Source organism: Rosa chinensis, chromosome 1 (assembly GCF_002994745.2).
Source record: "Rosa chinensis cultivar Old Blush chromosome 1, RchiOBHm-V2, whole genome shotgun sequence".
NCBI classification, from domain to species: Eukaryota; Viridiplantae; Streptophyta; class Magnoliopsida; order Rosales; family Rosaceae; genus Rosa; species Rosa chinensis.
The window spans coordinates 64507480-64530413 of NC_037088.1; the positions used below are offsets into that span (position 1 = coordinate 64507480).

The 22934-nt window shown below is 39.0% G+C and overlaps 6 protein-coding genes across 11 annotated transcripts; 4 read left to right on the forward strand and 2 right to left on the reverse strand.

Moving 5' to 3' along the window:
* Window positions 1-24: 24 nt before the first annotated feature.
* LOC112179228 (60S ribosomal protein L36-2) lies at window positions 25-1583 on the reverse strand. Of its 2 annotated transcripts, none has more exons than XM_024317615.2 (4): window positions 1433-1583; window positions 962-1075; window positions 408-607; window positions 25-281 (listed from the first exon to the last, which is right to left on the reverse strand). In XM_024317615.2, exons 2-4 carry the CDS (start codon window positions 1061-1063, stop codon window positions 248-250), a joined length of 336 nt encoding a protein of 111 aa, XP_024173383.1. In that variant the 5' UTR covers window positions 1064-1075; window positions 1433-1583; the 3' UTR covers window positions 25-247. The 2 variants fall into 2 exon arrangements, with proteins under 2 accessions (XP_024173383.1, XP_024173456.1); XM_024317688.2 differs by having other exon boundaries at window positions 962-1066; window positions 1433-1477.
* Window positions 1584-2293: 710 nt separating this feature from the next.
* LOC112179358 lies at window positions 2294-5665 on the forward strand. Of its 2 annotated transcripts, none has more exons than XM_024317859.2 (6): window positions 2294-2451; window positions 3110-3827; window positions 4102-4160; window positions 4456-4584; window positions 4922-5057; window positions 5179-5665. In XM_024317859.2, the coding sequence occupies exons 2-6, from the start codon at window positions 3123-3125 to the stop codon at window positions 5428-5430; spliced, it is 1281 nt and encodes a 426-aa protein (XP_024173627.1). In that variant the 5' UTR covers window positions 2294-2451; window positions 3110-3122; the 3' UTR covers window positions 5431-5665. The 2 variants fall into 2 exon arrangements, with proteins under 2 accessions (XP_024173627.1, XP_024173556.1); XM_024317788.2 differs by lacking the exon at window positions 2294-2451 and adding an exon at window positions 2458-2805.
* Window positions 5666-5885: 220 nt separating this feature from the next.
* LOC112196929 (probable prolyl 4-hydroxylase 12) lies at window positions 5886-8095 on the forward strand. Of its 3 annotated transcripts, none has more exons than XM_040512399.1 (7): window positions 5886-6203; window positions 6568-6684; window positions 6803-6860; window positions 6949-7050; window positions 7201-7258; window positions 7369-7541; window positions 7640-8095. In XM_040512399.1, exons 1-7 carry the CDS (start codon window positions 6082-6084, stop codon window positions 7991-7993), a joined length of 984 nt encoding a protein of 327 aa, XP_040368333.1. In that variant the 5' UTR covers window positions 5886-6081; the 3' UTR covers window positions 7994-8095. The 3 variants fall into 3 exon arrangements, with proteins under 3 accessions (XP_040368333.1, XP_040368334.1, XP_024193200.1); XM_040512400.1 differs by having other exon boundaries at window positions 6571-6684; XM_024337432.2 differs by having other exon boundaries at window positions 5894-6203; window positions 6565-6684.
* A 1017-nt stretch (window positions 8096-9112) lies between these two features.
* On the forward strand, window positions 9113-14195 carry LOC112172168 (kinesin-like protein KIN-10C). 2 transcript variants are annotated; one of them, XM_040512401.1, is made up of 20 exons: window positions 9114-9553; window positions 9965-10130; window positions 10222-10422; window positions 10514-10703; window positions 10798-11003; window positions 11107-11381; window positions 11482-11524; window positions 11649-11702; window positions 11821-11868; window positions 12038-12085; window positions 12170-12226; window positions 12365-12421; window positions 12535-12591; window positions 12669-12759; window positions 12853-13250; window positions 13321-13367; window positions 13555-13576; window positions 13659-13727; window positions 13806-13844; window positions 13953-14195. In XM_040512401.1, exons 1-20 carry the CDS (start codon window positions 9351-9353, stop codon window positions 13995-13997), a joined length of 2316 nt encoding a protein of 771 aa, XP_040368335.1. In that variant the 5' UTR covers window positions 9114-9350; the 3' UTR covers window positions 13998-14195. The 2 variants fall into 2 exon arrangements, with proteins under 2 accessions (XP_024165179.1, XP_040368335.1); XM_024309411.2 differs by lacking the exon at window positions 12038-12085 and having other exon boundaries at window positions 9113-9553.
* A 171-nt stretch (window positions 14196-14366) lies between these two features.
* Window positions 14367-17063, reverse strand: LOC112179549 (uncharacterized protein At3g49055). Its single transcript, XM_024318038.2, has 5 exons — window positions 16045-17063; window positions 15672-15748; window positions 15239-15350; window positions 15021-15137; window positions 14367-14836 (listed from the first exon to the last, which is right to left on the reverse strand). The coding sequence occupies exons 1-5, from the start codon at window positions 16975-16977 to the stop codon at window positions 14504-14506; spliced, it is 1572 nt and encodes a 523-aa protein (XP_024173806.1). The 5' UTR covers window positions 16978-17063; the 3' UTR covers window positions 14367-14503.
* A 1394-nt stretch (window positions 17064-18457) lies between these two features.
* Window positions 18458-22486, forward strand: LOC112179626 (U-box domain-containing protein 32). Its single transcript, XM_024318114.2, has 10 exons — window positions 18458-18844; window positions 18930-19000; window positions 19135-19256; window positions 19480-19584; window positions 19750-19874; window positions 19966-20033; window positions 20129-20266; window positions 20533-21054; window positions 21142-21882; window positions 22096-22486. Exons 1-10 carry the CDS (start codon window positions 18685-18687, stop codon window positions 22273-22275), a joined length of 2232 nt encoding a protein of 743 aa, XP_024173882.1. The 5' UTR covers window positions 18458-18684; the 3' UTR covers window positions 22276-22486.
* The last annotated feature ends 448 nt before the right edge of the window (window positions 22487-22934 follow it).

The window sequence follows — 22934 nt, forward strand, 5'->3', positions numbered from 1 at the left end:
GTGAACAAATCTTTATAGCAAAAAGAATTGCAAAAGAACTGTTACTTGCATTAAGCTAAACCAAAGTGGCTGATAACCTTGAAAATAACACGAGCCAACAAAGTGGGCAAGCAGCTTGTCCCACTTCTCAGCTTGAATATTCAACACAAAACAGAATTTGTAAAATCAAAACTTCAAGTCTCGATGCTAGGAAACACATAGCATAGGTGAATCTCTAAACAAAACTATGAAAATATCAAACATCCCCTCATTTCTTCTTCTCAGTAGCTCCACCACCAGACCTGCATCAAAATAGTAACTATTAATACGAATTCTAAAAAGCCTTGACTCCTCAACTCTAAAAATACCAAGTATTCCTTTAGATTCTGGTTCTAATATAAGAATTAGAGTGCTAACACAAGGATTACCTCATCTTGCGAAGGACATTAGACATCTCCTCACGCTTCTTCTTTGCCCTCTTGTGGGTTCCCAACTTTCTTTTAGCTACCTTCAGTGCACGCTTGTCCTTGCCAACCTTCAAAAGCTCAGTGATTCTCTTCTCATACGGTGCAAACCCAGCAACTTCACGGATCAAGTTCCTAACAAAGTGCACCCTCTTACTGGTTTTCTGCCAAAATGAAACAAGAGCATAAATTCCCATGCTTAATGCAACTCCAAGAACAGTCTCTCCCTATACTTAATATAAACATAGCACCTTCAGCCTAAGCTTACTATAACTACCAAGCACCCCCAGCCTATACCCAGCAAAAACATAAACTAAAAAATTCACACACTTAATATCACTACAACACTGAACTTAAATTGAAGCACTATCGGCCTAAGCTGAGGGCAGCCTCATGAGATATATACTTCAAACAAATATCAACAAAATGCAAATTCCCAAGTTGTATAATACATAACGAAACCTAGTGAACTCGACAATCATTGCAGCTTCAAACTAGGCACTGTAAAATCAACTTACTCCTTTGCGATCAGAAGGGCGCGGTGCCAATTCTTTCTTGGTGGTTACGTGCCCTTTGTTCAATCCCACAAAGAGCCCGGTTTTCGGCTGTGCTGGAGCCATTACCTGCTTCAACTATAACCCACAAGTCAATACCAATTTCAACAAAAATCCAAAACCAAAAGATAAATCTCAAAGCTTTTTGCAACAAAATTACAAAACCTCTCAGCTAAAAACAAAATCAGACTCATCTAGAACGCATTTTTATAAACAAATTCAGAACTTCGATTCTCAAATGTAATAATTTCAGCAAGAAGTTTGTGAAAAACCAGCATAGTAATCTGAAAAGTTCACAGCTTTATTTGATTTGGGAAAGAAAAGAAACACATAAAAATTTAATCTTTTCTCGGAAACAAGCAGGAAATAGCTTATGGAGTATTACACGATACGAAAAATTGAAGGCGATGAAGAAGAAAGGGGCTAGGGTTTTACCTCTGGATCGGTCAGAGTTGGAGGAGAGACGGAGCAATAAGAAGGACTAGGGTTTCGGCTTTGAGCTTGGATTTTATATGTGGATGACGAATAACAATTGGGCCTTTTGGTGAGAGTCACGGCCCAATCTTAAAAAAGGAAATTATAATATCATATGTTTTTAACAAAAATATATAATAAAAAATGTATAACTTTATTCGAGTGAAATGATACGTTAATTTATGTTGGATACACTAAATAGCTACTCAAACCAGAGGGTTTTAGGAAGTTGTTGGTTTGTGTCAATTTTTTTTTCTAGTGCTCAATCGCTCCTTTTATGCTCGATGGAATAGTATGTGTATAATGGCACGTATAATCCATGCCTTTCAATTTATTGAAAGAGTGCATAATGACTCGGATTATTCATGCCTTTTAATTTACTAAAAATGACTATCATGTGCTTGTAGTTGTTGTTTTGTATTCTTGGTTAGAGGCAAATTCCATAAATAATATGGAGTCCACTTCTTATGTAATAAATTTAGCAAACTATATTGATGAGTATATTGAAGACATATTGCGAGAATTTTAAAATATAGCCGTAAAATATCCGATATATTGTAATAAGGATGACGATAGATAATGAATATGACGAATTGGCGATGAAAATGACACTGTTCCTCTCACCTTGTCTCATCTCGTTGTCATCCTTATCTTTTTCACTGAACAATTTTTTTTTTGCTTTGTAATAATTAAGATCATTTTCTGGTTCCTACATTGATTTGAGACCTTTGAAGTTCATTCTTGATTCTTCTGTATTAAATATTGAACAGTTGTACTTGTACTTGATAAAAAAGTGGATGGAGCACGCGGGTAGAGGGAAAGATGAATTAAAAAGACAACAAATGGCACTGTGATCCAATTTTACCCAACTGTCATTTTGCCAAATCATTATTGGCTGTTACCGGTGTGCACTTTCATGTTTCCTTCCCCCTCGTCTTCTTCAAGTAATGATGGAAGTTCGAATGGGCTTTGACTTGCAGGTACACACCCTTCACCTTTCCTCTAAACCTTAATTCGCTACCCTGTTTAAACAATAAAACCACGTCCCTAGTTTCATATTGAGAACGAAGTCCATGCCTTTCAATCTTTGATTCCATGTGAAATCCACCTAAGAAACTCGTGTCGTGTCGTGTCGTGAGATTCCATTGTTCATGGTACTGGGTGTTTGTTAGTTTCTTCTTTTTGTCCCTGCTTGTTGTGATTACAAAGGTGTTTCAGTGCTTAGAAACACAGTTATGGTTGAGACCCAGTTCAGTTCATTATGAAATATCAGCTTCTGGGTCTTCAAAGTAACAGTTGTGATCCCAATTTTGATCATCAAGCTCTGGCTAGAGGTACCCTTAATTTTGATGCAAGTTATTCAACTCGAATTTCTTGTAGAGTATTTAGTTTAATGTATTTAGTTAAATTCCTTATACCCTTTAACCATCTTGTTCTGTTTTTATAATCTGTTCAGTCCATTTAGTTCTTCTGATTTTGGTTAATGCCACACTGTTCTATCTATGATCTTGTTTTTGAAATCCCAATTTATAGTTCAATCGAGTCTTTTTAAGTATGTAGTGCTGAAATGTACTTGGCAGTTATCATGTTGTTGAATTCTTGGATGTGCGAGTTTTGATCTTTTATATTTTTGCTTAGACTGTAGGCCTCAATGTCGATCCTATGCGGCTGCCCTCTCCTTGAGTGTGTTTACTGTCTGGCATGTACTCGTTGGGCTTATAAGCGATGCCTCCACACGGCAGGCCATGACAGTGAGACATGGGGCCTTTCCAGTGCCGAAGAATTTGAGCCTGTCCCTCGCATCTGCCGGTACATTCTAGCTGTTTATGAAGATGATCTTAGGCAACCACTTTGGGAACCTCCTGGTGGGTATGGAATAAACCCAGATTGGTTAATTTCGAAACGAACATATGTAGATACCCAAGGGCAAGCTCCACCTTATATATTGTATCTTGATCATAATCATGCCGATATAGTTCTTGCCTTTAGAGGCCTTAATTTGGCAAGAGAGAGTGACTATGCAGTTTTATTGGACAATAAGCTGGGGAAGCGGAAATTTGATGGTGGATACGTTCACAACGGGCTATTGAATGCAGCTGGATGGGTTCTTGATGCAGAATGTGAAACTCTGAAAGATTTGGTGGGGAAATATCCAAAATATACTTTGACATTCGCGGGACACTCCCTAGGTTCAGGTGTAGCAGCATTGTTAACAATGCTGGTGGTGCAGAATAGGGATAGATTGGGAGACATTGAGAGAAAGAGGGTTAGGGGATATGCGATTGCACCAGCAAGGTGTATGTCATTGAACTTAGCTGTCAGATATGCAGACGTTATCAATTCTGTTGTGCTTCAGGCAAGTTCTGATCTTTTCCTTTCAACTTTTGTCTCAGTAGAAAGAAGTTTTGCAATTAGTTTACATGAGTGTGCTGCTTGCATCGTCTCAGCAACCTTAGATTTTAGATTTATTGGCATCTTCTATCTCCTTATAGTGTGAATTTGTCATTTCAGAAGTTCCTCTTGTACTGTTAAAGTGCTAATGTGAAATGGAAGTATGTGCTATGAATTTTATTAGTAGGATCCTTCCTGCACATTCCTTAGATTTGATTGTGATCATTATGTTGAACCAGGATGACTTCTTACCACGGACAGCCACACCCTTGGAAGACATTTTCAAGTCACTTTTCTGGTATGATTACGTCTTATCCTCTGTCTTCGACTGTTTCTTTAAGCTGATGGATAATAAAGATAATACTAGAGTGCAGAACAAGATAGAAACTAGAATTCCCTTTACAATATCATTTTGTGTTGCTAATATATATCACTAGTCACTGCACCATCAAACTGTTGAATCTGAGGAAGGGGTTAATGGAAACTTTACTTTAAGTAGTGGGCAGACTAATATAGTTAAGTGATGACATCAGTTTTCTGCTTTACGTATCTGGATTTTCACTGTATTCTTATAGTTGGATTCTATTTTACAGTTTGCCGTGCCTACTATGCCTACGATGTATGCGGGACACATGTATACCTGAGGAGAAGATGCTCAAAGATCCAAGGAGGCTGTATGCACCTGGCCGCCTCTATCATATTGTTGAGAGAAAACCTTGCAGGTAGTGTCGTGCATTTGAAATATACTTTGGCAGATATCTGCTCAACTAAATCCAGAAACTTAGATTTCAATTCATAGTCACGAGATTCCTTTGCTATTCTTGCACTTGTCATCATACAATGTCTCTATATTCAGTTGTAATCTAACATATAGTATTATAAATGCATTTCTATTAGGGATGTAATACAATGTCACACGGTGTCGGTGGGATTTGCCACATCAACCTTCAAATAAAGCTTCAGTTTAGTAGATTTATTTCTGTTCAGGGAGTAGTGAGTTGGTAACTGTTAATCTTATGGTGTTAAAAGTACCTGCTATCTATATATTTTTGCTTGCAGGTTAGGAAGGTTTCCCCCAGTTGTCAAGACAGCAGTGCCCGTAGATGGGAGGTTTGAGCACATAGTTCTCTCTTGCAATGCCACTTCAGATCATGCCATCATTTGGATAGAGAGAGAAGCTCAAAGGGCACTAGATGTAAGTCTTATTAAAAGATTTAAAGAGTGTGATTTTGCTTTCACTGGAAACAACTCTGCAGTTCGCTATAAGTTGTTGAAACTAAAATCCTACTTTGGTGTCTCAATTTACCGATTTTCAGTTAATGTTGGAGAAAGCTCAAAGTATGGAGATTCCACCAAAGCAAAGAATGGAGCGGCAGGAGACAGTAGCGAAAGAACACACCGAGGAGTATAAGGCTGCATTACAGAGGGCTGTCACATTGGCCGTGCCTCACGCGTACTCACCATCACCATACGGAACTTTTGATGAGCGGGAAGAGGAGGAGCACTCAAGCGGGGAATCGTCTTTCGGTTCAACTAAGAAAAGCAAGACATTTGTAGAGCGGTTTTGATTTTTGAAGCGAATACACTGAAAAGAAAAAGGAGAGGTGATATTTGTTGTTGTTCATATGATTGATTGCTTTTGTCGATAAGTAGTGACCCGATCATATTACATAGAGACAACTTTGAGTTCGCAACAAAACTGCAAATCATTGATTCCTTTTGTACCATTTTGTTCTTCAGCCCAAACGTAGTGTTTAAAAGTTGAATAAAAAGAGATAAATGGCAAGAATGATATTCTTGTTACATTTCTTTCAACAAAGAACTAACAATACCGGACCTATTAGTCAGAACAGAAACATCAAGAGCTTGAAAATGCAGAAATATCAGAGAACAATCGACACACATACAACACCAACTGAAATTATGCATTGAACGATATGTTTCAAACTTTCAAAGAAGTTGCATTTTTGTTATAGGGTGAACAAAGTATTTAATAGGGTGAAAATAGACGCAACCTATTATTAACCGTGGCATTATATTGGGCATATGGGCTTGGTAAGCCCAAGGCATTGTAGCTGCTTCAACCGAAAAGAAAGAAGGCTTTGGCTCTCTGGGTGCGGTGGTAGTTTCAGAGCGGAAGTAAAGCAGTCGGATCACCCGCCCCATAATATGGAAGGTACCACTCTCATGCTTCATCTTCTTTTTCAGAGTTGGTTAATATGAAAATCTTCCTGAAATTTTCTTCTTCTTCTTCTTGTTCTGAATCTTCAATGGCTTCTTCGCTTCTCTCAATCTTTCTTCTTTTGCCGATCTTCTCCATCTCCTCCTGCTCTGCCGAAACGTAAGAAATTCCTTCCCAATTTTCCTTTTTTTTGCATTTGCCGTTATTGCAGATTTTGTTAGTAAATTTTACATTTACTACTTTCCTAATTCTCTCATTTCGACTATTGTAAATGTTTAGCCATCCTGGGTTGAATTTCGGGGTGTTGATGATTCCCTTTGTTTGAATATGCATGTGTTTTATGATTAATAGTGTGGATTGAGTTAACATCTAGCTTGTTAAGTTTATTAGTGGTGCTTGAGTGATATGTGTGTATATCTGTATATGTTTCATTGAATTTGTTATGAATTGTTGACACTAGCGAAAGTTTATACTTGAACTACGGTTTGGTGATCTTTTGTGTTGCCACAAATTGCTACAGTAGCAGGAAGGAGTTAAGGAGTAAGGAATTCAACCAGGAAGCATTGATACAGTTGGGTCACTCGGTTGATTACAACAGAATTGACCCGTCAAGGGTTGTTCATCTTTCTTGGCGACCAAGGTCAGGTACATTGATGAATTTCTTATATGATGAGTTTCTTATGAAGTTTTCAGTTCGACAAATGGGTATATGTCATGTGGTATTAAGAATCTGACTCCACCCTTCTTGCATTAAATAGGGTGTTTCTGTACAAAGGATTCCTATCGGATGAGGAGTGTGACCACCTTATTTCTTTGGTATATTGCTGACTTCTTCATTACCGACTATCAGTATATTGATTGCTAAAGATTGCCTATTAGATCTAAACTTTTGGTTTGGGCGTAGGCAAATGGTGGAGAAGAGAAGTCTTCGACAGAATATGATGAAGCTGGAAACAGCAACACAAATAGGATGCTTAAAAGTTTAGACCTTCCCTTGAGCATGGGGGTAAGTTTTCGTGTTTTGCTTGCTCGTTATTGTAATTTGGTTTCAGAATACACTAGGTACAACTGCCTTTTGAAGTGTGTGCTATGAATCATTTTATGCCAGTGCTTGTTCCAAAATCATTTCTAGAATTGATTCCCTTTTGGTTTCTAGGATGGTATAGTTTCAAAGATTGAGGAAAAGATCTCGGCCTGGACTTTCCTTCCTAAAGGTATCTTCCCTCAGTGTTGCTGGCTTGTTGTGGTATTATTCTACTTTTGGAACTGGATGATTTGCTTTAAATGTGGCTTACATATAATTGTTACATGATTGTCCTTTCAGAGAACAGCAGAGCTTTACAGGTTTTGCATTACGACCTTGAGGAGGCAGAGAAGATTTACAATTATTTTGGCAACAAATCCACATTGGAACAAAGTGAGCCCTTGTTAGCAACAGTTATTCTTTATCTCTCAAACGTCACTCGTGGTGGTGAGATTCTACTCCCGGAGTCAGAGGTGAGACAGAATCTAGCCAAGCTTTACTTATATGCACGCGTACAGGCTTGGAATTTAGTGTCGTAAGCTAACAACAGGTGAACTTGCAACTATTGCAGCTGAAGAGCAATGCCCAGTCTGGTTGTGGAAAGAGTAGCAGTATCTTGAAACCAACCAAAGGAAACGCAATTCTGTTTTTCAATCTCCATCCTAATGGATCTCCCGACAAGAGCAGTTCCCATGCCCGATGCCCCATACTCGAAGGTGAAATGTGGTGCGCCACAAAGTTCCTTCATGTGAAAGCCATTCCTCAGGAAAATTCCTCCTCCAATTCTGATAGCAGCGATTGCACTGATGAAGACGATAGCTGTCCCAGGTGGGCAGACATTGGGGAGTGTCAAAGGAACCCTGTATTCATGATTGGCTCCGATGATTACTACGGTACATGCAGGAAGAGTTGTAATGCATGCTGATGGCTAAAAGTAAAATTTTCATAGTGAATTTTACCTCGACAACATTTGTTAACAACTGTTTAACACAATCTATATCGATGAATAATGCTTTCAACTTTGATATCTTTCTTCTTATTTACTTTCAGTGTTTCAATTCAGATACAAAATACAGCAAACAATTAATTACTGCCTGCAAGGGTAAAATAATTAGCAGGTAAAAAAACCCAGATGGGTAAATGTTCTTATTATTCAAGTAAGTGAAAGATGAACATCAAAATCAAAATTGATCTTAAGGTACAGACTCTACGGATGGGCTTGGTTTCTTCACAGCACAAGAAGACTTGAAGGCATCGATCTGTGATTGGCACTTGACGTAGTCGCCCTTGTTCTCCTCCAAGCATTTCTTCAGGGCCTCAACGTCGCACGCAGACAATATCTTCTTCTTCTCGCTGTTCTTCGTCTCCGACGCCTTGTCGTCCATTGTTTCCGATAGGTGCAAAGCTTGAAGAAACTTGCAGAATGAGAGCGAGACTAAACGCAGTGGACGAAGGTTTGTTAAGGAGGCACCGACCAAACGCAGCGTTTTCGTTTTTGTGCTTTTTTGGGCCGTTTATTAGAATGGTTTGATTATTTGGGCTTAGGGAAACAGTTTGAGAGACTGTTCGTATCGGGCCAACGTCAATTTGTTATAATAAATTGGGCCATGTCTTGACTCAAACACGAACATGGCTTGTGAATTGTTCCATTTAGCCATTTTAGTAACTTTTTTATGAGACAAAGTTACTACGAATGTGACTAAAACCATCGTGTTACCATGTCAGTGTCGGGTCAAGTGAATGACAGAATTGGAACAAACCACAATCCATTTCTAAGGCCAAAATTATCACCCCTAAACTCTAAGTGAGTGAAATTTGGCTTGATGTAATACCGTTATCTTGATTTCTCCACTTCAGCAAAGTCGTACTAAACACGTATCCAAACTGGGTGAGTCAAACTTGACCTGATGAGATACTGTTATCTTTAATTCATTCACTTCAATAAACACGTATCTAAGCCCTCGATTTATAAAAGCCCAACAAACCACAAAAATTATCACCCCTAACGATGTGTTGTGCTGGCCCATTTATGATTCATGTCCTTTTCTGGGAGAAAGGGGGGAGCGTGCCACGTAAGCTAAAATTTGAAATAGCCCTCTCAATTCCTCAAATGCTAACGGCTACCAAAACCAGCCCCAAAATTTAACCCATCAAATCCCAACTGGCAATTCCCAATTGCTCTGATAAACTCAGACTCACTCCGATAAATCTCTCTCTCTCTCAAATTCGAAGCTTTCAGATCTCGAATTTGAACCCTAATTCTTTCTTAGAGCTAATTTTACATGGCTTCCAACAACCCCGACCTCACCAAAACCCCTAAACGCCGCTCCAACACATCGCGAAAGGTCCGACTCGTGGCGAAGATCGGCGGCGTTGCAGATCCGGCGGCCGAGGCTTCCGGTGGAGTGTCGTGGATCTCGGTGAACAAGCCCGCCGGAGAGGCGTCGGACAGTGTCACTCTCTCCTTCAGAGACCAATCAGCGAGGTATGTGAATTTTCCGGGTCGGGTCGGGTTTTGATTATTGGATTTTGTTCTTGATTTGAGCTCAGGATCATTATTGTTCAAAGATTGCGGCAGAGTGTGTGTTTAAATCAGAAATGGTGGATTTTAGATGGGATTATGTGCTCTTTTAGTTACGGAGGACCAAATTGAACCAGAAGTAGTGAATTTTGGATAGTTTATAATGGATTATGTGCTCTTCTGATAGAAATGGAGGACCTGATTAGTCCAGTCGAATAAGGCGAATGCAGTTAGTTTGGTTTAATTGAATTGAGGTGTTGTAAATTTGAGGAATAAACAAGGAACTGTGATAAGCTTAAATTTTCTTTCTTTTATGTATAATTTAGTGATAGGTTATTAGATTTTGGTGGATAAGATTGCGTTTTTGTCTTGCAGCCGTAAAGAGTCTTATGAATTGGACAATTGCTATGACCAAAATGAGGATAATGGCCTAATTTTTTCGAGAGAAGTAAAGCCTTTAATTCCTGGAGTTCTTGAGGGCTGTAATGCCACTGTCATTGCTTTGGGAGCTAGAGGGAGTGGAAAGACTAGCTTAATTCAGGTATTCTCCCAAGGATCGGCTTTGACTCTATTTTCGTAGGAAATAGCTTTTGCGATAGTGAAGTAAACTGTTAAATCAATTGCTTTTGAAGGGTTCGAGTGAGAAACCAGGTTTGGCAACAATGGCAACCAATGAAATTATTTCAGTGGCTGAGAAAAACGGATGTTCAATTACTATATCCTCATATGAGGTTTATCAGGACCACATTTATGATATATTGGATCCATCACGCCCAGAAGTTTTGGTTCTGGGAGACACTCAAGGAAACATTCGGCTTAAAGGACTTTCTCAGGCAAGTTGTTTTGGTACTTTCAGTATATAGTATTTGAGTTGATTTGCATTGATGTAAATTATTCCTCACATATCATCTCATCTCTGTCCAGGTGCCTGTAAAGTCCATGTTGGAATTTAGCAAACTGTATGTTAGTGGGGGTACTTCCCGTAAACCAGCACCAAAGGGACCAGCTGAACTTTCTCGTAGGTGCCACAAGGGATTGATAGTATATGTATCATCTCAAAGAGAAAATTCAGATACCCTTCAAGTCAGCAAGTTAAACTTTATTGACTTAGCAGGTTGTATATCTTAAAACTCAGGCTGATAAGTTTTTGAGTTGTTTTTGGGTTTTTGATATGTTGATAGAACTTTGGTTGAAACTATCTGTGACAGGTTACGAAGATACAAGAAGGAAGAGCATTGACTGCGTTAATCATGTTGAGAGCAGTAAAATCAATAAGTCAATCTATGCCATGATCAATGTTGTTAATGCAGTGAGTTCCAATGGAAACCATGTACCTTATCGGGAAAGCAAACTCACACATTTATTGCAAGACTCCCTGGGAGGGATGAGTAGAGTTTTGACAATCACTTGCTTGGTGAGGCCTCTTAACTTAGCTACAAGTTTACCATATCTGGTTTACTGTTGTTTAGCTTGCTTCAATCACCTTAATTCTCTATTTCTCCCCCATTTAACTGTAGAAACTGTCATTTTGCCAAGATTCTATTTACATGGTAAGCTTGGTGTCTCGCTCTTCTCAAAACACCAATCAGGCTGTCACAGTCTCAACAAAGAAAATTAAAGGTCTGATAAGATCAGAAGTGCGTTCATCACAGAAGGGCCATGTATCCATGACTACTTCTGCTATAGCAAAGAAACAAACTGTCTCCCGAGTGCCTCTTTCTGAGAAGAAAGTCAATGGGCCTCTTTCTTCCAAGAAAGCAAATAGTAGTATGACTTCCGCATTGAAAGGAAGGTATGTTATTAAGGTCCTTGTCATATTGTGAGTTATGGTTGAATACCCATTCCAATGCACTGACCACTAGAATAAAATGTGCTGTTTTTTCTATTTGAAGGAAACTATTTGATGAAAGAAGTCGTTTGACCAAATCGATGAAGGTACCCAAATCCCTACTTAAAAAAAAAAAAAAAAAAAAATCAAGTCATCTGATTTTACTTTATTAGATACTATAAGAGGTATGGTTTTTCAACCTGCATTGTAGCTTACTAAATTTGAATGCAGGCAAGTGCTATGTCAGATATTGTCTCAACCATTGAAACTTCTGTAGCTGATAAGGTAAGGCTTTTCTGTATTACTTCCTTTCATAATTTGTTTTAAATTTTCAAGAACCGAGGACATTTGCTGGGTGTAATCTTTGTATTCTTATTTACACAGTGCCTTTGTATATTTGCAGGAAGAGACCATTTCAAATGTTCCTGAAGGAACCGAGCAGCTTAAATCTGTAATCTGCCTTCACATTATACCTGTACTGTTATATTCTAATACCTTTGGAATCTGCGACTGACATTAGACTGTATCTATGCAAAGCTTTTAAATTTTCAAGAACCGAGGACATTTGCTGGGTGTAATCTTTGTATTCTTATTTATACAGTGCCTTTGTATATTTGCAGGAAGAGTGTAATTCAAATGTTCCTGAAGGAACCGAGCAGCTTAAATCTGTAATCTACCTTCACATTATACCTGTACTGTTATATTCTAATACCTTTGGAATCTGTGACTGATGTTAGCCTGTATCTATGCAGGAGAATCCATCATCAAATGCTTTGAATCCCGTAGAACCTGCATCTCTTGTGGAAAAGGTAATGAATAGGTTTATGAATATAGCTAGTGGGTTTTGTGGTGGTAATTTTTCCATTCTATGTTTGAACTTTTTGGTTTTTATAAGATGCAACATGCTTAAGGTGTAATAGAGGTCAACTGACAGACATTCTATGCAGGACGAATTATTATCAGATGATCCAAAGCATGCAGAACATTCTTTGAAGGAAGAAAAGGTAACAAACAATTAAACCAGCAAGACATAATCAGGACAATATGCAGCTTTGAGTTTTATGAGTTTACAATATAGAAAAGGAGTGTGATGTTGGTCAACATGCATTCTGTGCAGGAGCATTTGCTATTGGATGATCCAAAGCATGCTGAAGATAATTCAATTGCAGAAAAGGTAATCAACAGTTGAACCAGCAAAATATCATGGCTTGCATAAGTGGCATAATATTGAACTAGTCAATTTCTTTCCAGGATATTTCTGTGAATGGTGATGTCCCTACAGAGGAAGTTAATCCTAGTGACAATAGCAGTAGCAGATATGCATTGGCTTTAGTTGAAGAAGGTTGGTTTCATCTTCCTATAATTTGAATCACCATATGGATTTGCTAGTTATCAATGCAATCTTATAACTTCCTTTCATTCTCTTTTTCAACAGTTCATGACATGGAGAAGGAAAACAATAACTTCCCAGACAATGAAGATACATCACCTCCAATCAGTGCACGATTACAAGAATTGGCATTAAAAATGAAATCACTTTGTTCTTCTTCAACTCCATTGTGCATTACGATGCCAGAGGAGAAAGATACTTCATCCAATAACTTCCTCTGTACTGACATCATGGAATCAAACGCCCCAGTTGCCAGTCAGGATATAAGCCACAATGATAGTTGGGAGGCTGCAAATGTCAACAACATCATGGAACCAAAGACTCCAGTTGTGGAACCAAAAACCCCAGTTGCTAATCAGGATATAAAACACAATGACAGATGGGAGGTTGCAAATGTCAACAGCCCTTGGGAAACATTGAGTGTCCGCAGTACTGGTGTCAAGGTATGATTTAGCCATTCTCTTCATTGAGTTTATTCCTGATTTTGCTTCTAATGTCATGTTGTTATTGCAGCAATCTCTTGTTCAAGAATATCTTAGCTTCTTAAACACCGCTAGCAAGTAAGTTTATGCGTCATGCTAAGTTTATGATACTTCAGCATGTCCTTTGTATGCAATGGTCTCTAAATTCATGTCAAGGTCTGAAGGGTCTTCCGATTTAGTTCTCTTTTCCTCATAGCTTGATGGGCTTCATGTTCTTACTCTTCAAGCCTAACCTTTTGTTTGTTTTATTTCCTTCTATAAATAGGGAAGATCTGAAAAGATTAAAGGTGAGGACCACTTCTACTTTTTCATTATTACGACGTATTCTATCACCTGTCCGTATTAAGTGACTCCAAATTTGCGGTACAGGGAATTGGAGAGAAAAGAGCAACATACATACTTGATTGCCGTGAAGAAACTCCTGAGCCCTTCAAGAGTGTAAGTACTCAATAAATCAATAAACTATCACAGATTTGCTTCATGGTTAATTACTAAAGCAAATGCTCTTCTTTTCAGCTTGATGATTTACAAGACATTGGACTTTCAGTGAAGCAGGTACCTCCTTATTTGCTTTCGTAAGTAGAGCAATTGCTCTATGAATATTCCGCTATATATGTCATGTCATTGAATTGAGCTCAGTATTTCTGTTTTTTATGTACGCAGATTAAGAACTTGATGAAGAAAGCAGGAGGAGGGCTTTTCGATTAGTGAACTTTTGGAGAATCTCCTTTCTCTGATTGCGTTCTCTTTTAGTCTGTAGAGTGTTCTGTATCACAAGAACGAATGTCGATATGGCAATATTATATTGCCTTGAAATTTCGTGTAATTTGCTTTACTGTAATGGTATATCTGTTCATCTGTGTTTCACAACCATGACAAATTGATCATCATTATATTTTAACCTCATATTCTTTATGAATCCATCTGTTATATGATAATGAACCAGACAGCATAAGTTCCATTTCCACCCTCGGCATTGTTGAAAAGTGAAACTATGGTACCAACTGATTTTAACTTATTTGGTGATACTTTCTTACATTTGTAATCAAACAAATAAGTAAATGAGAAGGCAATGCATAAATACAACAAATGAGAAGGCAATGCATAACTACAACAAAGGAGGGATACATCTGCACAGAAATTATAAAAGAAATGAAAGAACTTCAAATAAAATCTTATTGAGCCAACACAAAATGAATCATGTTACTGACTCATCACCCACTATAATTAAGCAAGGCCTGCATTTCTGGTAGCAATCGTCGCACATTGTTAGCGGGGTTCACTTTGAAGGATCGCCATGGCCAACATATATGTCTCACCCTTCGGCTATTGCGCTCTCTGCTATCTGCTTCTTCTAGCTGTTTTGTTAGTTCCTCTATTCGGGTACGGAGTCCTGCTGCCCTGCTGTCAGCCAGCTGGAGCGACTTCTCTGCTGCTGCATGAGCAGCCATGGCATTAGCTGCAAGTTCTTCTTTCAGCTTTAATTTGCCATTTGATATGTCCAAAGCAGCCCTTGTTTTCTCCAATTCTTGCTTCAGAATGGCAATCTAATGAACAGTAACGAGATAAACTAAAGTGACTGACTGAGAGTGTGAGAGAGGATAGACAAACGTGAAAGCAGGAAACCATAAAGAACTTCGACATTACCAGATAAAGAAAGAAAGCATATAATTTAGTTCCAGTAAATGATTCACAATGAAATGATATTTCGCAAAAAATGACAATGATTACCAATTTTTCGCGTTCTTCAATCTCATTTTTCCCAGCTTCAACTTCCAACTCACAAGCTTCTCTCCATCTGGCAACCTCAGCTTCAGCATCCTTCATTTCAATCATCTGTGCCTCAACCTTACATCCATAAAACGATGGGGTAAATCAGTAAGAATATGAGCATGCTACATGTAGATACAACAAAAATGACTATTTTCTTTTATGGAGCTAGCAATTACATTTTCAGTTAACACCCTCTCTCTGTCTTCTAACTCCTTGATGTACAGCATGTTTTCTGCAATTTGTTGAGCTTGTTTCTCTGTGAGACTCTGTAGGCGCTCAGTGTCTGACCTGGCATAGAAATGATAGTAAGTAATCCATACTTTAAAGCAATGATACTCAACATGTGTAGACTAGTAAAGTGTGGCCTTAAGGTGCTTGTAGATATTGATATGTATAGAAATCTTGCACTAATGGACAAACTTTTATCGCCTAATATCAGGAAATTTGATCTTATATGTCTTTGTCTGAACCAATCTCTTGAACTAAGAAGTACATATCAAATTCATCGACATTCTCTCTTCTAGAGCATAACCCTTAATATGATGCAATTTCAAAACCTAATCACATAACAGTGATGTGAGCAGGCGTCTGATTTGATCACAGGTTTACCTAGAGTCGTCCAAAGATCTTCTCAATTGAGTGATTTCCAGGCGCAGGTTCTTCATTATCTTCTCTACAGTAGATGCCTGATAAGAAAAATGACAAAAAGTTGACGATTATTATCCATTACCAAGAAACAAACACTTATCTTCGAGCAGTGCCTACATTCTCAAAGCCAGAATTATCCATATAAAGCACTATCAGAATTGTCTATACACACAATGTACAAGCTTCACAGATTTGTTTCACTAAATCACAATCGCAACAAATGTAACACATTCCATCAAAAAGTTTTAACCCTTTAAAGCATCAGTATTCCAATCTTCTAAAAATAAATTAGCTTAACACAATCTTGAACCAAAACAAAAGAAGCTGAACTCACCAGACTTACAACCTCCTCTTCACACTCACTGCTATCCGACTTGTTACTCGCACTAGACCCCATTCCTTCCAATTTAGCTCCATCCAATTTAGCCCCGGAAGCCTCCAATGATTGCTCATTGCCTCCACTTCCCATCAAAAACCCGAACGGACTGAATCCAACTCTCTGCAAAATGGCCACCCTCTTGGTCTCACCGCTCCCCTTCAACCTCTTCTCCACAGCCTCCTTCTCCACCAAAGCAATCCTCAGCAATGTGCTGATATCCCTATTCTCCTCTGTCAAACTCACCACACTGTTCCCCAATTGCCTCCTCTCGTTATGCCTCAATTCTTTGTAATCATCCACTTTCTCTTCAGCTATCTCCACTAGCCTCTTGATAGTCTTGATCTCCTCCCATACTCCCCTCGATTCCTGGTCCAATTCGGCTTCACCTTCCTCCACATTCGTTGCCGCCTTCTCAATCTCAACTACTTCTTTGTCATCTTCTTCGTCCCAAACTCCTTCAATAATCCCGATCAACTCCTTCTCGATCGGCCGGAGCGAATCCAAGCACTTGATCAAAAACTCATCTCTTTCTCTCCTCTCAATCTCCAACCTCTCAATTCTCTCCTTACAAACTCGAACCTCACTCTCCAGACTCTCCTTCCTCCTCACCTCCTCATCGATTTTCATCGCATACTCGTCTTCGACCTTGCGAAGCTCTTCCCTTACAGCGTCCCTCTCGCCGGAAACTTCTCCGACGAGTCTGGTCAACTCGTAGTTGCGAGCCGCCGCCTCGTCTCGCTGGCTCTGGACGCGGTTGAAATCTTCCTCCATCGCCGCCGTCTTCTGTAGGAGGCTCCGGTGAGACCGGCGGAGGGAGTCGAGCTCGGCGCGGAGGAGATCATGATCGGAGGTTTGTGTGGAATCTGAACCGTTGATTTCGGTTTCCATGATCGGTAGAGTATAAGATGATTAGGGATCATAGTGTAGAAGAGTGAACGGAAGAGTTTCAGAGCTACCAGTCAACTCAAATTTAGAGAGAGAGAGAGAGAGTCTGGTACGGAAAGGAAAGTGTGTTGGTTTGGGTTTTGGCGCGGAAAATAGTGGACTAACCAGCTTTGGGCTTCCTTAGAGTTGGGCCATACTTTCTTTCTTTTTTTAAGAAAGAGATTCAGAGTACCGACGTGCACTTGCACTAATAAAATTGGACGATTGAATAACATCAAAAGTAACTTTTGATTATTAAAAGAAAAGTTGACTACAAATATCAAGTGTTGAGATCGCCTAATAGGTATTGGGTCATTTGCACTGTCGGTGCATATTTTTGATTCAAATGATAATGAAGCGTGTGTCGGTTTGGGTTTTGGTGCACGGACGAGTGGACTAACCAGATTTTTGGGTTTGGTTGGAGTTGGGCTTTACATTGTTTTTCTTTCTGCTCAAAAGGGAAACATTGGTGTGTGAGTTTGGGTTTTCGCGCGCGGACCAGTGGAGTAACCATCTTTGGGAGGTCTTATAGTTGGGCTGTACTTTCTTTCTCTCGGCCCAAAATGGAAAGGTAGGTGTCCTCGTAGCCTAGTGGACTGATCATCTCTGGACTTTTTTGAACTTGGGCCGTACTCTCTTTCTCTCTGCCCAAAAGGGAAAGGAAAGTCATAAGTGTGTGTGAGTTTGGGTTTTGGACACGGATTAGTAAACAGTAGTTGGGCCGTACTTTCTTTATTGACCCAAAAGGAAAAGAAAGTCCACATTTACTTCCGTGGTAATAAAATCTTGGTAAGATTGATATTTAAATTGCCGAGTGAGGTTGAATACTGGGTTTAGACAATATTCTTCGTTGTCGTATTTGATGGGAGATAAAGTCTTACTTTTTCCTTTGAAAAAGAAAAAAATAGGCATCTTTTTCTTTTCCTTATCGACAAAGGTCCAAGTTACAATTAAATATTGTTGCTACTTTGCACTTAATTGCCATGAAACTGCTTAAGGAGATTAACCATAGCCTTCTTGTATGTCAACATCAAAGGTGAACTTGTCAATGCCGAATGATCAATGGATATATCAACGTCATAATGCAAACTACTTTTCATACTTGTTCTTCAAAAATCTAGAAAACGTATGTTACGAGTTTAATGGTGCGTAAGTAAAGAAGAAATATAAAATCATATAGTGTTGAATGCGTCTAAAGTTTCATAATCCCTCATTCGTGATATTAGTTAAAAGCATATGACAATCATTGTTTCTGATTCTAATTATCTATCGTAATTAACTATCATGGCGAACTAGTTACATTGTTTTTTTTTAACTCTTTTCTTTATATCTTTAATGACTTAACAATTGAACTAGAGTACTTTTATATACAATTTTATAATTCAAAGGACTTTTTTTTTGCTATAAAGGAAAAAAGAAAGTACCTCTGAAAACTCCTTTTTATGAGAATCTGATAAGAATGTCAGCCGCAAGCCCAAACTCTTAAGCAAAGCAAAGCAAAGCAAAAGCAGGCACACCAATACACAGTGCTTTGTGTCTTCCCTTTTACAGTTCACCGTTTCCAGAAGTTTCAGCTTGTTTATGACTCGGCGATGACTCAGTCTCACTCGCCGAGTTCAAACTCACCACACCGATTCCCTTAATTCCCCGAACCCGGTGGGATTTGAGCCGATGGGGAGCGTTGAAGAAGAGCAAGTGTGGGATGTGGAAGAGACCGTCTTTGTTGCGGTGGGGGACGACGTGAAGCAGAGCGAAACGACGCTGTTTTGGGCCGTCAAGAACTTCGTCGGCAAGAATATATGCCTCCTTCACGTCCACCGCCCTTCATTGTGTGAGTAGTTGTGATTGGTCTGATTGTGGATTTCGAGTTAATTCTGTTTCGATTTCTAGTTCATAATCGGATTACTATTATGCAGGCGATGAAAATAGTTCAGTAAATTTACGAAATCTTCTAAACGAATACCTACTGATTCTGATCGGAGCAGGAGTGAGTATTCAATCCCCGATTTTAAGTTAGGAATGTTTTCGTGTTAGAGATGTTTTTATAGGAGAGTGGATTGACACATTTTGGTAGAACATTTCGAGTGATTGATTGATTGGTGTGGTTGCTTATCAATGTAGGTGCAGGCAAATGAAGTACGGATTGAGATGGACAATGTGGAGGAGGGGATTGTTGAATTGATCGCTCGGCACGATATTAGGTGGCTTGTCATGGGGGCAGCTGCAGATGAATATTATACCGAGTAAGCACCGGTTGTTATACTTTCCGAAGATATGAATTTTTCGTTGGAAGGGAAACTATATTGTAAACCATAGAACATTTTCTATTGCTGTTGGCTCTAAATAAATAAAGTTGTTGTGACATCGGATGAGTTGAAAAAAAAAAAAAAAATATTGGTGGGAATGCATATCTGCTTTCAGTAGTTTGATTTAAGTTGACTGACTGATACGTACTGGCAATTTCAGGAGATTGGCGGAAATAAGGTCCAGTAAGGCAGTTTTTGTATGTCAAAAGGCAGCTAGCTCCTGTCATATTTGGTTTGTTTGTAATGGCCACCTCATACATACAAGGTACTATTGGTTTTTTTGGCAGACCAACTCAGATTGTTGTTTGTCCAATTGTTCCCAATCCGAAGTAGTTTTCCTGTTTAAGTTCAAATTATTGTCCGTAACTTGTAGTGTTATGTATGACTTGCCATATGTAATAGCCACTTATACTGAAGCATTTGAAAACAGGGGAGACAGAGAAGATAATTCTGAAATAGAAAGCGCCCCTCCTTTGCTGCCGCTGAATTCGGCTACTGGAACAGAGGAACCGGAGCACTTAAGTACAGAATCAATTCTTTGGTTGAGAAATCTAGGTAGGCACACTACCAGACAATTTTTGTCGCAGATAACATTGGTTCTAATGTAAGACTACTAGACAAGTGACATTGTTACAGAGATCTGCAGATGCTGAGGAAGATGTCAATGAAGTGGAAGATCTGTCAAGGAGGTTGACCCCATTACTGATAGATGAGGTGAGAGAAAACTGTTCATTGTCAGATGATTTTCATTACGAATCATCTACAGCTTTGATGGCATTTAGTTGATCTTTAGTACCACATCTTTTCAGGAGGAAAAAGCAGCTGGTGGAAGTTATGATAAAGTAACGCAAGCCATTTTGGACAGAAAGAACTCAAACCAAATGGAATTTGAAGATACAGCAAGGAGGTGGAAAGTGGAAGATGATGCCATGGAGGCCAAATGCAAGGTAAAAATTATCATTTGTTAATCTCTTTCTGTATTGGTATTGGATTCTATCATGAGTTAAATTTATCTTCGTTATTTTGCCTGACCATTCTAGGAGTCTATGGCTCAAGCATGAAAATGTGAGCTCCTGGGTTTCTTAAGATGGCAGTCTCTATGGTGCATACTGTGCAATTATGCATGATTTCTTTTCATTTATGCATTTGATTTAATAGTAGAATTTGTCTCAATTTTCACCAAAAGTCTTTGTTTTATCCTACCTTCTTACAGGCCAAAGCATTTGAAAGCTTATGCACTAAGGAGATGAGCCAAAGAAAAGAGTTGGAAGAATTGCTTGCTACAATTAGGCAGGAAACAGAGGGGTTGAAGGATGAATGTGATAAATATATAGAACAAGTCCAGATATTCCGGGACAAGAACTTAGTGCTGGAGGGCCAACTAGCAGAGTCGCAATGTACAGTAAAGGAGTTAGAGGAGAAGATCATCTCTGCGGTGAAGCTCTTGATTAGTTTTAGAGAAAAACGGGATAACATGCAAGCAGAGTATAGAAATGCAATAAGAAAAGTCAATCAGCTAAGCACATTAGGGGAAGCTGCAAGCTTTTGTCGTGCAGAATTCCCCGTATTCTCTTTTCTTGAGATCAATGAGGCAACTCAGAATTTTGACCCATCCCAGAAGATTGGAGAAGGAAGGTATGGAAGTGTTTATAAAGGGATTCTTCGCCACATGCATGTTGCAATAAAGATGTTGCCCTCTTATGGTTCTAAAAGGCAATTAGACTTCCAAAATGAGGTAATTTATATTATGTTTTCTAAGCTGCTTTATTAGAAAACTTGTGATACAGCAATCAATTCTTTATTTTGATTGAAATTTCAACAGGTAGAGATCTTGAGCAGAGCAAGGCATCCAAACCTGGTAACACTAATTGGAATGTGTCCAGAATCTAGGTCACTTGTGTATGAATACCTTAAAAATGGCAGCCTTGAGGACCGCCTTGCAGGCAAAGACAAAGCTCCACCTCTTCCATGGCAAATTCGAACATGCATTGCTACTGAAATATGCTCTGCCCTTATCTTCCTTCACTCGAATATCCCATGTATTGTCCATGGGAATCTAAAAGCAAGTAACATTCTCTTGGATGCAAACTTTGTGAGCAAACTTGGTGATTTGGGCATCGTTTCCTTAATTTCACAAAATGAAGATCCGACCAACTTCACCAAAATATGTAATGATCCAAATGGAACTTTTGTGTATATGGATCCAGAGTATGTGGAGACAGGAAAGCTTACAAGAGAATCAGATGTTTACTCATTTGGGATTTTATTATTACGACTTTTAACTGCAAGACCACTTTTGGGGATAGTGAAAGATGTGAAATGCGCACTAGAGAATGACAGCATCAGTGGTTTGTTGGACGTTTCAGCTGGAGACTGGCCGCTAGAGCAAGCACGGGAGTTGGCTCTCTTAGCAATGAGGTGTTGTGAGGAGAACCGGTTGAATCGGATGGACCTATCTGTCGTCCATGAGGTAATGAGAACTTCATGTGCTGCGTCTGAGTCTTGCTCGATTTCTAAGAAGCTTCTCCGAACACCATCCCATTTCGTCTGCCCCATTCTTCAGGTAACCTACATGTACCGTCCATTATGGGTCTGTTCACTTTTCATTCTGCCACCCCTTAATCTTTCTGGTCATAATTTTGAGCATTCTTCCTATATCAATGAAGAGGCATTCATGTTCACTCTGTCATAGCGTGCATTTGATACTGATGGGCGACTGGGGTTCGGTTTCAGATTGTTTTCTCATCACCATGGCTCTTTCTATTTGCATTTGCAGGAAGTCATGACTGATCCACGTATAGCAGCAGATGGTTACACATATGAAGAAGAGGCAATACAAGGATGGTTCAAGAGCGGACACAGTACTTCTCCGATGACAAATCTTGAGCTCGAACACTGCAATTTGGTTCCCAATTATGCGCTTCAGTTTGCAATTCAACAGTGGCAACTACAGTAGTCCGTTTTTGCATCTTAATTCTTTTGCTACATGTACAGTGTACTGCTATAGTTTGATTCTACCATTCGATCTCTATACTCGTCTATACCGTAGTAATCAACATCTCGATCTGCAGAAAATGAATTTATGCGAAAATCAAAAGTATACACCAATAGTTGTATCTATATTTCGCCCTGTTGATATAAAGCAAAGCGCATAAACCTTTTTTTTTTTCTCTTTTTGCTTTTCTTCTTTTGAATACCGACTCAAGGCTCAGGGATTGGGCCTCAGGGATCCTGGAGTCAATGGTTAAGACTTAAGAACCCAATTGTATAACTGATTCGAGAAAAGAAAAAAGAGAACTCATTTTGGTGATAGTAAAATGAGACTGGTTCCCATGATTTTGGCATAAAATCTCAAAAGATAAAATGTGTGCTATAGCAAGGCATTTTGACATATTTCGGGTTAAATTTCAAGTACGAAAAAGAAAACTATATTTTTTTGTTGAAAACAAGGTTCTAATACTAATGACTAATGAGTCATGAATAATGTAAAACATCAAGAAGACACCATAAGCATAGAAGTCCATTTCATAACTCTTGGCGCAGAAAACATTGGGACATTCGGAAAATGTCTTATTCACTTGAAATTTATTCCGAACCTTTAGTTCCTAAAATTTT

Excerpts from the sequence above, each read along its gene's own strand:
- LOC112196929 (XM_024337432.2), top strand. The coding sequence starts at position 6,082 with ATGAAAATCTTCCTGAAATTTTCTTCTTCTTCTTCTTGTTCTGAATCT. Across the intron at positions 6,685-6,802 it reads CATCTTTCTTGGCGACCAAG|GGTGTTTCTGTACAAAGGAT; the intron begins GTCAGGTACATT and ends TGCATTAAATAG. Across the intron at positions 7,542-7,639 it reads TTCTACTCCCGGAGTCAGAG|CTGAAGAGCAATGCCCAGTC; the intron begins GTGAGACAGAAT and ends CAACTATTGCAG.
- LOC112172168 (XM_040512401.1), top strand. The coding sequence starts at position 9,351 with ATGGCTTCCAACAACCCCGACCTCACCAAAACCCCTAAACGCCGCTCC. Across the intron at positions 11,382-11,481 it reads ACTTCCGCATTGAAAGGAAG|GAAACTATTTGATGAAAGAA; the intron begins GTATGTTATTAA and ends TTCTATTTGAAG. Across the intron at positions 12,227-12,364 it reads CTGCATCTCTTGTGGAAAAG|GACGAATTATTATCAGATGA; the intron begins GTAATGAATAGG and ends CATTCTATGCAG.
- LOC112179358 (XM_024317859.2), top strand. The coding sequence starts at position 3,123 with ATGTCGATCCTATGCGGCTGCCCTCTCCTTGAGTGTGTTTACTGTCTG. Across the intron at positions 4,585-4,921 it reads GTTGAGAGAAAACCTTGCAG|GTTAGGAAGGTTTCCCCCAG; the intron begins GTAGTGTCGTGC and ends TTTTGCTTGCAG. Across the intron at positions 5,058-5,178 it reads AAGCTCAAAGGGCACTAGAT|TTAATGTTGGAGAAAGCTCA; the intron begins GTAAGTCTTATT and ends ACCGATTTTCAG.
- LOC112179228 (XM_024317615.2), bottom strand. The coding sequence starts at position 1,063 with ATGGCTCCAGCACAGCCGAAAACCGGGCTCTTTGTGGGATTGAACAAA. Across the intron at positions 608-961 it reads GCCCTTCTGATCGCAAAGGA|AAAACCAGTAAGAGGGTGCA; the intron begins GTAAGTTGATTT and ends TCATTTTGGCAG. Across the intron at positions 282-407 it reads AATGTCCTTCGCAAGATGAG|GTCTGGTGGTGGAGCTACTG; the intron begins GTAATCCTTGTG and ends ATTTTGATGCAG.
- LOC112179549 (XM_024318038.2), bottom strand. The coding sequence starts at position 16,977 with ATGGAAACCGAAATCAACGGTTCAGATTCCACACAAACCTCCGATCAT. Across the intron at positions 15,749-16,044 it reads AAGAGGAGGTTGTAAGTCTG|GCATCTACTGTAGAGAAGAT; the intron begins GTGAGTTCAGCT and ends TTTTCTTATCAG. Across the intron at positions 15,138-15,238 it reads AGAGGGTGTTAACTGAAAAT|GTTGAGGCACAGATGATTGA; the intron begins GTAATTGCTAGC and ends TATGGATGTAAG.
- LOC112179626 (XM_024318114.2), top strand. The coding sequence starts at position 18,685 with ATGGGGAGCGTTGAAGAAGAGCAAGTGTGGGATGTGGAAGAGACCGTC. Across the intron at positions 19,001-19,134 it reads TGATTCTGATCGGAGCAGGA|GTGCAGGCAAATGAAGTACG; the intron begins GTGAGTATTCAA and ends TTATCAATGTAG. Across the intron at positions 21,883-22,095 it reads TCGTCTGCCCCATTCTTCAG|GAAGTCATGACTGATCCACG; the intron begins GTAACCTACATG and ends TTGCATTTGCAG.